The sequence below is a fragment of the Bufo gargarizans genome, chromosome 2 (genome assembly GCF_014858855.1).
Source record: "Bufo gargarizans isolate SCDJY-AF-19 chromosome 2, ASM1485885v1, whole genome shotgun sequence".
Classification (NCBI taxonomy): domain Eukaryota; kingdom Metazoa; phylum Chordata; class Amphibia; order Anura; family Bufonidae; genus Bufo; species Bufo gargarizans.
This window is the reverse complement of record NC_058081.1, coordinates 481,074,740-481,088,471: the sequence shown is the minus strand read 5'-3', so window position 1 is coordinate 481,088,471 and position 13,732 is coordinate 481,074,740. Positions and strand designations below refer to the sequence as shown.

The 13,732-nt window shown below is 48.2% G+C and overlaps 1 protein-coding gene across 3 annotated transcripts in view; it reads right to left on the bottom strand.

The window, feature by feature from the left end:
* Positions 1-13,732, bottom strand: part of TCOF1 (treacle ribosome biogenesis factor 1) — a 156,541-nt gene that overhangs the window by 141,248 nt on the left and 1,561 nt on the right. For all 3 annotated transcript variants that reach the window (XM_044281130.1, XM_044281131.1, XM_044281132.1), the window contains exon 2: positions 4,657-4,709. In XM_044281130.1, the coding sequence (XP_044137065.1) occupies positions 4,657-4,709 (53 nt within the window). The remainder of the gene's footprint in view (positions 1-4,656; positions 4,710-13,732) is intronic.

Sequence of the window (13,732 nt, the reverse complement as noted above, 5' to 3'; positions counted from 1 at the left end):
GGATTCGCTCAATGTGTGAGGGCGGAGGCCGGTGCTCTGCAGACAGGGAGGAAGCAATGACTTCAAATAGTGAGTACCTTTTTTTTTTTTTTTTTACTTTCATTAAATAGGGGCAGGGTCTAATTAAGGGGGGGCAGGGGACTGGATAAGGGTGACAGACACTGGGTATAATTAAGGGGGGCAGGAGACTGGCTATGGGTGACACTGGGTATGATTAAGGCCCGTGAGTCATACCCAGTGTCAACCAAAGCCAGCCCCTTGATCATACCCAGTTTGTCACCCTTAATTTAAGGGTCTAATTGAGGGGGCAGGGGACTGGCTCTGGGTATGATTGTACTTGTTTGCAGTATTAGCCCTGGGTGTCTGCTGTGTTAAAAAATTAGATTTTTGTATAACTTACCAGTGAAATCTCTCTCTCGCTCTTTCTTGGGGGACACAGGAGACCTTGGGTATAGCTCAGCTCCCTACGAAGCGTGACACTAAGTGAAAACTGTTAAGCCCCTCCTCCAGCAGCTATACCCTCAGCCTGGAAAGAGAGAGACTGCCAGTTGCGTGTCAAAGTAGTGAGAAAAGGCAATGACCAACAATGTGGAACCAACCAGCCAACTACCCAAAGGGGTAAACCAAGACTTTAACCGTGTAGAAAAAAAGCAAATGAATGGGTTGGTGCTGTGTCCCCAAAAGAAAGAGCGAGAAAAAGATTTTACTGGTAAGTTATACAAAAATCTGGTTTACTCGCCCATTTTCCTTGGGGGACACAGGAGACCATGGGACGTCCGAGAGAAGTCCAAGAGGGGAGGGACCACAGCTCTAAGGTGAAGCACCCGTAGGCATCAAGGAACCGCTGCCTGCCAAAAACCAGGCGGCCCAAGGCAGCATCAGCCGATGCATAATTATGCACCCTGTAGAACTTGGTAAAGGCCTACAAGAAAGACCAGAGGCTGCCGTGCACAAATGTTCGGCCGAAGCCCGATGTCTCTGGCCCAAGAACCTCAGCAATAGCCAATTGATGAAGTGGCGGGAAAAAAAAATAAAAAAAAATTTGAGGCCACCAACCCTATGCGCGGACCTTCCGTTACCATAAAAAGAGTCCGAGCGACAAAAGGAGGAGTTGGTGATCTCCAAGTAAATCTTCAAGACCCGAACAACGTCTAAACAGCACCGTATCTGTTCCCAGGGGTGGGAAGGGGAGGAGAAGACGATGGCCTCATCGAGATGAAAGGCAGACAGGAAGGGAAGGGAAGGGAAGGGAAGGGAAGAAGGAAGGAAGGAAGGAAGGAAGAACAGCCTTGTCGTGGGGAAGGACAGAAAAGGCTCGGAACAAGGAAAAAAAGGCCGCTAATTCAGACACCCGTCAGACTTGATGGCCACAAGGAACAGGACCTACAGGACAGAGGCGTAGAGAGATCTTCTGTAACGGCTTGAAGGGGGAAGCTTGGAGCGCCGAGAGCACAGTATTTAGTTCCCAGGGTGGTACCAGGGAACGGTACAGAGGAACCAATGAGCCACCACATGGAGGGGCCAGGGGACGCCGGAGGAGGATGGATAGCGCCGACACTTGACCCTTCAAGGAACAGAGTCCCAGTCCCAAGCCGGACTGGAGAAAGGACCAAACCGTGGGGAGAAAAAGGCGGAGTGGGGGAACGCCCGGCTTCCCACAGAACTGCAGGTAAGATTTCCAAGACCGATAATAGACCCTGGACGAAGCACATGATCAGGCGCAGACCAGTAGCACGAGGGGATGAGTCCGGCAAAGCTGGTACATCGTCCCACGAGCAACTCCGTCCCGTAGCCACCCTGATTGGGGGAACAGAAGAGCGGACGGAAGAAACCGAAGGGGTCCGTCCAGTAGCCGACAGATGCCAGGACAAGTCAGGCTAAAGTCCATGTCGATGGTGCCACCGGAGGAAGGGGTTCTACCATTTCTTTGAGGGACGTTTAAGGAAAATAATTGACCGAAGAGTAGTCCTCAAGCAGGGACAACAGCAGAACAGCAGAAAGGGATGAGGATGGCCTTGCTGTAGAACGCAATGCAGCTACCCCCAGTACAAACAGGAAGATAGTAGTCGCGGAACAAACAAAAGAAAAAAAAACAAAAAAAAAAAAAACACACACACCAACACACAGCAGGTAAGGCAGAGACAACTAACCTCAAGACGGATGAGGTATAATTGAGGGCACCATCACTACCTCAGAACGAGCGAACGCATAACCAGTACAGGGACTGAGAGGCTACGGCCTACCAGTTAAGGCCAATATGGCAAGGAATAGAAGGTAAGTGCCGGAAGCGCTACCGTTACCACTGTAGAGACCCAGAGTCAAGCCTGGGGGTCAACTTACCGAGAAGGTTAGTTTACAGCAGGGCCCCTGCCTACAACGGAAGAACGCAATCTGCCACAAGCGTGAGGACAGAACGCGGTAGGTACGGTAAGCGGGCACACGGCCAGTACAGCTAGTGTGCACGAGGGAGACGGTCTGAGGTCACAACAGGAACCATCCAAGACAACAACCATACTCTCCCAAGGAGAGGGCTGTGAAGGAACAGCCTCTGAAGCCTGACCAGGGCAGAAGCCACATCGGAGGGATATGCCCTGAGCAGGAGCAAAACAGAGCCGGCGAGAAGAAGCAGTCGAGGCAGACGCCGGCATACCCACTCCTCCTTTCTGTTGGAGCGGTTAACAAGGTAGTCAGAGTAGGACAGCTCAAAGGCAGAACACCCGATACTCTGTGTGTCGTCCGGCTCACCGTCCTCTCAGAAGGCGAACACCCTGAAAACCCCAAGGTGGAGGTCCCCCAGACCTGGCATAACCGAAGCACCCAAGAGAAGAGCAGCACTAAAGTGCAGAGGGCGCCCATAGGAAGGACTCATACCACATCCGAAGAGGAGGGAATGGTAGTAGGTGAGGGAACCGTAGTCCCGCCAGAGCCAACGTAGAATTAGAAAGGCGCTGCAGTGGCCACCTCTTCCAGTTAGGGCTCATGCACACAACCGTATGTATTTTGCGTTGGGTTGTTTTGATTCCAAAATTTTTATTCGGTTTCGATACCATAAAAAGGGATGGCGATACTTGTCCTAATGCATTCTGAATGGAAAGCAATCCGTTCAGTATGCATCAGGATGTCTTCCATTCCGTCCCCTTACGGCATTTGGCCGGAGAAAATACTTCAGCATGCTGCCTTTTTGTTTCTCCAGCCAAAATTACGGAACTGGCAGTAATTTCCATTTAAATGTATTAGTGCATTAAAATTACCGCATTCACGGATCCGGTCTGAGCGTGCACAGACCTTCAAAAATGTGAAAAATAAAATACCGCCCGTTTTTACGGATGACACCGGAGAGACGGATCCGGTATTTCAATGCATTTGTCAGACAGATCCGGAAACATCCAACACAAGTGTGAAAGTACCCTAAAGCCAGGAGCGTACATACAGTATAGATTAAAATAAAGCCCTCTTCTGGTGTACCCCACCTAGGACAAGTGGTTGATCCATGTAGTTTCTTACCATCCACTCAAATTAGGGATGCAGCCAACCTGGTTTGCACCCCATTCTCCAGGAACACCATAGCTGCCGCACAATATACCACTATGGTATCGCCTTTGTACGTTTAATATTTAGCTTTTGTCTTTTTTACAATTTTCAGCATCATTGGACAAAACAACACGTCATCACTTACTAATAGTGATTGCTTATCTGTAATGCTCCGGTTTCCTGCACTCCATCGCGGTCACATGACATTTTCACTATGTTGTTTCCCTATGCTTATAACATATCGACATTGATGACCTTGCCTCTGAGGGCGTTGTTCTGCTCATTTTCCTGGACCCTGTCCCGTGGACGCGATTTCACTAATATTTCTGTGACTACGGCCTCATTCACATTTCCGCGTCAGTATTAAGGACGTGAAAAAAACGTCTTTATTTAATCCGTGAAGATGTCTGAAGGATCCGTGGATGGTCCATGTGTCATTCGTAATCCACGAATGTTGTTCAGCTGAAAATTAATTTCATGACCATTTCCTATCTGTCTTCTGTGAAAAATCCATGTTGTGTCCATGATTTTCATGGAACCATAGACTTCTATGGGCACCGTTGGTCTGTATCACAGACCAAAGTAGTGCATGTCTCCGTGATTTTTTTACTGACCCACAGTTACGAAAAAAATACTCATGTGTGAACATACACATTTAAATCAATGGATATGTTTGCTGTGGTAAATGGAAATATAAATGAGGCCTTACGGTGGGGTTTCCCAGCAGGGCTTCAAGCAGGCTTGGATCTGTGATGTTTGAGCTGGGCGGGGAAGGAGAGACCTGATGCTATAAGATACTCCCCAAGAGTCGTTCACCAGGATGGAAACACAAGGGCGGTCATTTATCAAACTGGTGCAAATTAGAACTGGCTTAGTTGCCCATAGCAACCAACCAGATTCCACCTTTCATTTTCCAAAGGAGATGTCAAAAATAAAAGGTGGAATCTAATTGGTTGCTATGGGCAATTAAGCCAGCTCTAATTGACACCAGTTTGATAAATGACCCCACATATCGCAATTACTCTGGAGGAGTCAAACTGCACTCAGAATTCTGACATATAATGCAGTAAGGTTGAATGCTGTTATTTGGGTAACCGGAAAACCCCCAGGGTGACAATGACTTACATGTTCCAGTGCCTGAAGATCTGTTGGAGAGACACCGTCTGTGAAATGAACGTCTGTACAGAGGAGAAGAGAAGTCTTTGTTACCAAGCAATCCCTGTGCATATTTATGGATAATTATACTTTACATCCTTCAATGAGCGCTGATTAGTGATGAGCAAACTTCACGTTTTAACGATCGAGCTCGTTGTTCAGGTTTTCTAGCAATTACGTTATGGATTCCGTTATCACAGAATATAACAGAATTCTTTGACTGAATGCACCGTGGAAGCATTTAAGAGGCATTTCGTCATAATAGAAGTCTATGGGCAGCATAATGGATCCGTCCGGTTTCCGTTATGCAACGAAAACTGGACAGATCCGTTATGCTGCCCATAGACTTCTATTATGACGGAATGCCTCTTAAAGGCTTCTGTGGTGTATTCTGTGACAGAATTCCCTTCTGTCCCGTGATAACGGAATCCATAACAGAATTGCCAGAAAAAATAAATAACATGAAGTTCGCTCATCACTTGCGCTGATCAATCATAACCGGGGTGAACCCCTAAAAAAAATAAAAAAAAATTATATATATATATTTTCTACAAAACCCAGTGGAGTTAATCCCCCTACATAGAGCATTTCTGCACTGGCTGCCATAACAGGTTACAATTAAAGGGGTTATCCGGTTATATAGGATGCCTGAGTGCGAATGCACAACCGCAAGCACTGTAGGTGAAACACGGCTAGCATCACGTGCTCAATGTACAGTACATGATCCTGCAGGTGCCGCTACAAAATTACACTGGGAGCACAGCATGCAAACAGTCAGGGTTTAAAATATAACTGGATAACCCCTTTAAATACTGCTGTCAATTACGAGATTTACTGCAATTTTCCCCAAAATCTTGAGAAGGACCAAAATAAGACCAATTGACTTCATATACATTTTTTGGAGTGTTTCTGCTTCAAAATCAGCTTAAAAAAAATGCCTCAAAACTGCTTCCCATTCATTTCACTGGGAAGCAGCACTTTTTTTATTGCACATGGGAAAAAAGAAGCAGCGTGCATTATATAGGGGCGGAATCTGTGCCAAATCTCCCTTTGGTTGGAAGAAAAAGGAAAGAGTCTGGTACCTTGTTAGCCAATAGAAAAATAGTTTAGTGCTCTCATTAAGAGAAACAAAATAAGAGTATTGCAGGTTTGATACCTTTTAATGGCTAACAAAAATAGAAGTAATGATGTTACATAGCGAGCTTTCGAGACATCACCAAAGGACTTTGCTTAAAGAATCCTATGCTGCACACCTACAACACTCCTTATGCACAACGTTTATGCTACAGGACTTCTGAAAGGCTGCGGAACCACCTTATTCATGTCTTCTACAGCTCTCAAAAAAAGATTCAAATGGAAATACAAATGCTAAAGAGCAAACTTACCGAGAATTTGGTCCTGCGAATGCAAAAATACTACAGAACACTACAACTATATTTGATAGACAACAAGAAAAAGAAACTCCACAGACTTCGACTTAGAGCGGGGCGGTATTCACACACCAATCAAGTACAAGCCAAAGCTAACAGGATGGATCAGAACATCGATCAGGAACCTGGTAAAGTCAGCTGTGTCATCAATCTGTCATCATACAAACCGAATAATGTGGAATTCAAGGTGCTCTCCAGAGGACTCTCATTCTGCCCTACCAAAAGTCTTGACAAAACAGAACTCTGTAGTGACATGGAGGAATATTTTAGGAGATTAAGACTAAAAGAGTTCTTCCATGACAACCAGGAGAGAGAATTCTCAAACAGCCAAACACAATTGGCACTGGTGGACAAAAAACAGTCTGACTGGACCCCTCCCCCTTGCCGCAATACCATTTTGGACCAGTACATTGACTCCTTTAGAAATGTAGTACAGTCTACAATACTGGACAAACATATAAAAGAAACATTCAACATACAGGAAAGGAGGGCGATTCAAACCTTAAAAAACAACAAAGGAATCACCATAAAACCTGCAGATAAAGGTGGCGCTATAGTCCTTTTGAACACTTTGGACTATATAGAAGAAGCACACCGACAACTCACAGACACACAGTACTATATCAAAATGGAGGGAGACCCAACTCAGAAATATTTAAAAGAGTTGAAAAAGGTCATCAGAGGTCTTCCTGCAGGATCCACGCAACTTTTAGACTTGGTACCTGAGAATCCCAGGATTGGAGTATTCTACATGCTTCCCAAAATACACAAAGCAGGGAATCCAGGGAGGCCGATCATTTCAGGTGTGGGAACCCTCACTGAAAAAATCTCAGGTTGGATAGAGGGCATCCTCACTCCATTAGTGAGGAATACAAAAAGTTATCTACAGGACACCACTGACTTATTGAACAAACTGTCAGCCATAGGTCCCCTCCCTAAAGGCACAATCTTGGCAACCATGGATGTGGAATCCTTGTATTCGAATATCCCGCACAATGATGGATTAACTGCTTGCCGAGTATACTTGGAGGCGAATGGGATCGTCTCAGAGTCTGTACTACAACTGACCAAATTCATCCTCATACATAACTATTTCTCTTTTGACAAGCAGTTATATTTACAGTGCACTGGGACCGCCATGGGCAGTAGAATGGCACCGCAATATGCAAATCTGTTCATGGCAAAACTGGAAAATGACTTTTTGGTATCCTGTCTCAAAAAACCCTTGGCCTACTTCCGTTTCATTGATGACATCCTAATAATCTGGACCGACTCTGAACATGAACTGATAAAATTTCATGAACAATTCAACCAATTCCATCCCACCATAAACCTGACCCTCAACTATTCCCACACAGAAGTCAGCTTTCTTGACACCACCATAAAACTTCAAGACAGCTCAATACAGACATCCCTGTATCGGAAACCTATTGATCGGCCTACATACCTCAAATGGGACAGCTTCCACCCCAAACATATTAAAAAGTCCATCATCTATAGTCAAGCCGTCAGATATAACTGAATCTGCTCCAGCCCATTAGACAGGGATGAGCATTTACAATATCTGAAAAGGACATTTTTACACCAGGGCTACCATCCTGCTTCAATTGAAGATCAGATCACAAAAGCCACCAAGATCCCCAGAAGTCAACTTCTCCAATACAATGAAAAGAAACAGAACCAGCGCATACCTCTGGTTGTGACCTACAACCCACAACTAGAGGTACTGAGGAAAACTGCCAAAAAATTACATCATGTCCTACGTAAGGATGAACGACTAAAAACAATCTTCCCAGACCCCCCCTTACTAGCTTACCGACAACCTCCAAATCTAAAGGAACATTTTGATCAGATCAGGTTCAAGGCCAGGTACCACAGAAAAAGGAACCCATCCCTGTAATATAAGCAGATGCAAAACCTGTTCCCATATAATGACAACAGATAATTCAGTCCATTCATTCCCCCCATGCCTCTGTTCTTACTGTATATATATTGCTGTTTCTTCATATATTTTTGTAGTACGCCTGATGATGTCTCGAAAGCTCGCTATGTAACATCATTACTTCTATTTTTGTTAGCCATTAAAGGGGTTGTCCAGGTTCAGAGCTGAACCTGGACATCCCTCCATTTTCACCCCGGCAGCCCCCCTGACATGAGCATCGGAGCAGTTCATGCTCCGATGCTCTCCTTTGCCCTGCGCTAAATCGCGCAGGGCAAAGGCATTTTTCTGAGTTCCGGTGACGTACCGGGCTCTCTATGGGGCTGACAGGAACCCCGGTGACGTCACCGGCACTGATGGGCGGGATTTGGCTCTGCCCTAGCCAGTAAAACGGCTAGGGCAGAGCTAAAGCCCGCCCCTCAGAGCCGGTGACGTCACCGAACACACTGCTGGGCGGAAGTTACCGCCTGGCAGTGTGTTATTGTAAACACAAGAGCCTGTGCCCTGCGCGATCTAGCGCAGGGCACGGGAGCGTATCGGAGCATGAGATGCTCCGATGCCAGGCTCAGGAGGGCTGCCGGGGTGAAAATAAGGGTATGTCCGGGTTCAGCTCTGAACCCGGACAACCCCTTTAAAAAGGTATCAAACCTGCAATACTCTTATTTTGTTTCTCTTAGTGAGAGCACTAAACTAAATCTCCCTTTGAAATGAATAGGAAGCATATAAAATAAAATAAAATAAGTGAAAAAACAACAAAAAACTGCACACTGATCATCATATGAACATCCCCTTAGGCCCCCTGCACACAATCAGGATTGCGCGCGGATTTTGCGTGCAGAAAATCCGCACCGTAGGTCATGTACAATTTTTTCCTGACCGGATTTTCTTCATTCACTTAGTGAAATCCGCATGCGGAAAATCTGCACCAATTAATGCAGATTGACCGCACAAATTTGCCTGCGAACACCTGCGGATTTCAGTGCGGATTCTCCGCACATGAATCCTGAACGTGTGCATGTACCCTTAAAAAGCATCTTTGTCTAACACGAAGACTATAAAAACTATATAACAGGGCTCGACAAATCCCAGGCGCCAGGTCGCCATGGCGACTAGGAATTTTGCCCTGGCGCCTATTTGCCTCTGCTTGAAAATAGGCCCAGCAGCCGGGCGCAGACACTGGAGGGTTAGGACCGCTAGCAAAATGAAACTTTTTTTTTTTTTTTTATTACTTGCGCGGCGCGCCCAGGTTCGGACTGCCACCCTGCCCGGACCCCTCAGCTTTCGGCTCCATCGTGGTTTGGCCACTCTCTCTCGCCATCTATCGGTCGCAGCGTGCGTCATCTCCAGGGCAGTTAAAAATGGCAGAGCCCGTGTGCCGGTCAGAGAGCCTCGGCGGGGAGAGAGGAGTTAGTGCAGGGGAGGCAGAGCGGGAGCACAGTTAGCGGCGCTGCACACGCGGACAAGTGGAGGTAAGACAATCCGGCCGGCTCTGCTGCTGTAAACGAGGAGCTCTGCACTTAGTTTGTAATATCTGCCTGCTACGGCCATGAACCCAGGGGGGAGCTGCACACATGCTGCCGTCATTAGGCCGGAGCTCCTGCTAGCCATTCCTGCAGTTACCATTCGGCCACTTCTTAGTTCTGTCCCTTTCTAGGAAAGCTGGGTGACAGCCTGTATACCACACAGAAAGCTGGGTGGCAGCTCCTAGGAGAGCTGTGTGGTATACAGGCTGTCTGTCACCCAGCTTTCCTGGTCTACTGAAGAGAATATATCTCCGTATAGGAACATTTAGATACGTTATCATATGATTTACCCCTTCAGGAGTCTTGGAAAGCCGGGTTGCAGCTCCTATGAGAACTAAGAATGCTGAATGGCCAAATCATCTGATGACTTCTCTATATGTTCCCATACTGAGATATGTTCTCCTCAGGAAAGCTGGGTGACAGGCTGTATACCACACAGGTCTCCAGGAAAGCTGGGTGACAGGCTGTATACCACACAGGTCTCCTAGGAGCTGCCATAAGACTCCAAAATGGCTAAATCATCTGATATATCAAACTCAATTTATATCAAACTCTACATGTAGCGTGTGGAATTCAGTTACACGTGGTAAAATCCTATATTACCACAGTGCAGATTTGAATTGTGCACAGTAGGTTCATTTCCGTGTGGATTTTATGAAGTGTGAGGATTTTTGGGAAAATTTTATCCATTTTGCTGGTATTGGCTGCAATACGCTGTGGATTTCATAGCTGCAGTTCTATGAGATGAATGAGTCCGGACCAAACATCCTGGGGAAGGGATCTCAGTTCAGTCAGCTGCAGCGCAGGGATTACACACACACAGTGACGTCACAGCGCAGGGATTACACACACACAGTGACGTCACAGCGCAGGGATTACACACACACAGTGACGTCACAGCGCAGGGATTACACACACACAGTGACGTCACAGCGCAGGGATTACACACACACAGTGACGTCACAGCGCAGGGATTACACACACACAGTGACGTCACAGCGCAGGGATTACACACACAGTGACGTCATAGCACACTTATAATAAACAATGCCCATGTTGTTTGGGTCTAGACTTCTTTATATGTTAATTTAAGAGGTGTTATTTTTGTCGCTGAAAAAAAAAAGGCTTTATAAAAGGTAAAAAAAAAAAACGGCTCCTAACTTTTTTAGCTGGCTCCTAGATTCCAAGAAAATTTGTCAAGCCCTGCTATATAACAACTAGGGGTGCACCGAAATGAAAATTCTGGTCCGAAACCAAAACCGAAAATTCAGGATGCCCTTGACCGAAACTGCCTTTTTGCCCAAATACTTTTAAAATACTTTTTTAAGTAAAAAAAAAAGGAAAGTGAATTAAAATATAAAGTTAAACAGATACATAGATATTATACACACAATGCCACCCAAAGTGGTTATTTTAAAAAAAATGTCACTCTCATTCTACTCCCCCCCCCTCCCTTGTCACTCTCATTCTACTCCCCCTCCCTTGTCACTCTCATTCTACTCCCCCCCCCTCCCTTGTCACTCTCATTCTACTCCCCCCCCCCCTTGTCACTCTCATTCTACTCCCCCCCCCCTCCCTTGTCACTCTCATTCTACTCCCCCCCCCCTCCCTTGTCACTCTCATTCTACTCCCCCCCCCCTCCCTTGTCACTCTCATTCTACTCCCCCCCCCCTCCCCGTGTCACTCTCATTCTACTTCCCCCCCCCTCCCCTTGTCACTCTCATTCTACTCCCCCCCCCTCCCTTGTCACTCTCATTCTACTTCCCCCCCCCTCCCTTGTCACTCTCTTCTACTCCCCCCCCCTCACCTTGTCCACTGCTCATTCTACTTCCTTAACTCCCCCCCCCTCCCTTGTCACTCTCATTCTACTCCCCCCCCTCCCTTGTCAGCTCTCATTCTACTCCCCCCCCTCCCTTGTCACTCTCATTCTACTCCCCCCCCCCCTCCCTTGTCACTCTCATTCTACTCCCCCCCCACTCCCTTGTCACTCTCATCTACTCTCCCCCCCCCCTCCCTTGTCACTCTCATTCTACTCCCCCCCCTCCCTTGTCACTCTCATTCTACTCCCCCCCCCTCCCTTGTCACTCTCAGTCTACTCCCCCCCCCTCCCTTGTCACTCTCATTCTACGTCCCCCCCCCCCCCTCTTGTCACTCTCATTCTACTCCCCCCCCTCCCTTGTCACTCTCATTCTACTCCCCCCCCCCTCCCTTGTCACTCTCATTCTACTCCCCCCCCCCCTTGTCACTCTCATTCTACTCCCCCCCCTCCCTTGTCACTCTCATTCTACTCACCCCCCCCCTCCCTTGTCACTCTCATTCTAACTCCCCCCCCCCTTGTCACTCTCATTCTACCCCCCCCCCCCCCCTTGTCACTCTCATTCTACTCCCCCCCCTCCCTTGTCACTCTCACTACTCCCCCCCCTCCCTTGTCACTCTCATTCTACTCCCCCCCTCCCTTGTCACTCTCATTCTACTACTCCCCCCCCTCCCTTGTCACTCTCATTCTACTCCCCCCCCTCCCTTGTCACTCTCATTCTACTACTCCCCCCCCCCCCCTTGTCACTCTCATTCTACTCCCCCCCCCCTCCCTTGTCACTCTCATTCTACTCCCCCCCTCCCTTGTCACTCTCATTCTACTCCCCCCCCCCCTTGTCACTCTCATCTACCCCCCCCCTCCCTTGTCACTCTCATTCTACTCCCCCCCCCCCTCCCTTGTCACTCTCATTCTACTCCCCCCCCCTCCCTTGTCACTCTCATTCTACTCCCCCCTCCCTTGTCACTCTCATTCTACTCCCCCCCCCCTCCCTTGTCACTCTCATTCTACCCCCCCCCTCCCTTGTCACTCTCATTCTACTACCCCCCCCCCCTTGTCACTCTCATTCTACTCCCCCCCCCCTCCCTTGTCACTCTCATTCTACTCCCCCCCCCTCCCTTGTCACTCTCATTCTACTCCCCCCCCCCTTGTCACTCTCATTCTACTCCCCCCCCCCTTGTCACTCTCATTCTACTCCCCCCCCCTCCCTTGTCACTCTCATTCTACTCCCCCCCCCTCCCTTGTCACTCTCATTCTACTCCCCCCCCTCCTTGTCACTCTCATTCTACTCCCCCCCTCCCTTGTCACTCCATTCTACTCCCCCCCCTCCCTTGTCACTCTCATTCTACTCCCCCCCCTCCCTTGTCCACTCTCATTCTAACTCCCCCCCCTCCCTTGTCCTCTCATTGCTACTTACTCCCCCCCCTCCTTGTCACCTCTCATTCTACTCCCCCCCCCTCCCTTGTCCCTCTCATTCTACTCTCCCCCCCTCCCTTGTCACTCTCATTCTACTCCCCCCCCTCCCTTGTCACTCCACTAAAACATTCTACTCCCCCCCCTCCCTTGTCACTCTCATTCTACTCCCCCCCCTCCCTTGTCACTCTCATTCGACTCCCCCCCCTCCCTTGTCACGCTCATTCTACTCCCCCCCCTCTCCCTTGTCACTCTCATTCTACTCCCCCCCCCCCCTTGTCACTCATTTTTAATAAAAAACAAAAACACACCCCCCCCCCTTGTCACTTCTTTAACACCCCCTTGTCACCTCATTTGAACAACCCCCCCCCTCCCCCTCCCTGTGTCACCTCTAGTGTAGCCTGTGTAGCGTGGCCGAGCTCTGTTCGGTCCGCGGTACAGGAGCATTTGTTTCTTGTACCCGGCCGGACTGAAAGGAAGTGCACACTAAGTGAGCACTTACTGTCAGTCCGGCCGGGTACAGGAAACAAAAGCTCCTGTACCGCGGAACGAACAGGGCTCGGCCACGCTACACTAACAACAGCAGTAGCACAGAGCAGACACAGCAGGCTGCGCAGCACTGAGCCGGAGATTCTTTAGAGCGGCAAGCGTTTAGGAGGCACAGCATGAGGGGCGCCACCGTCCGGCCGCCCGAACGTATATAACCAACCATATTTTCTGCCGATATGTACCAATATCGGCCGAAATGGATTAGGCCCATTTTTGGCCGATATTTTCGGCCGCCGGAATTTCGGTGCACCCCTAATAACAACATAGCTGAGCCACTGGTATCGAAAGTACAAGTCCCAAGATGTCCGAGCACTGTGTCACTACTGTATGCCCGTCTATATCTACATCATGGGACTAGTAGTTTCACATCAATGGAAGC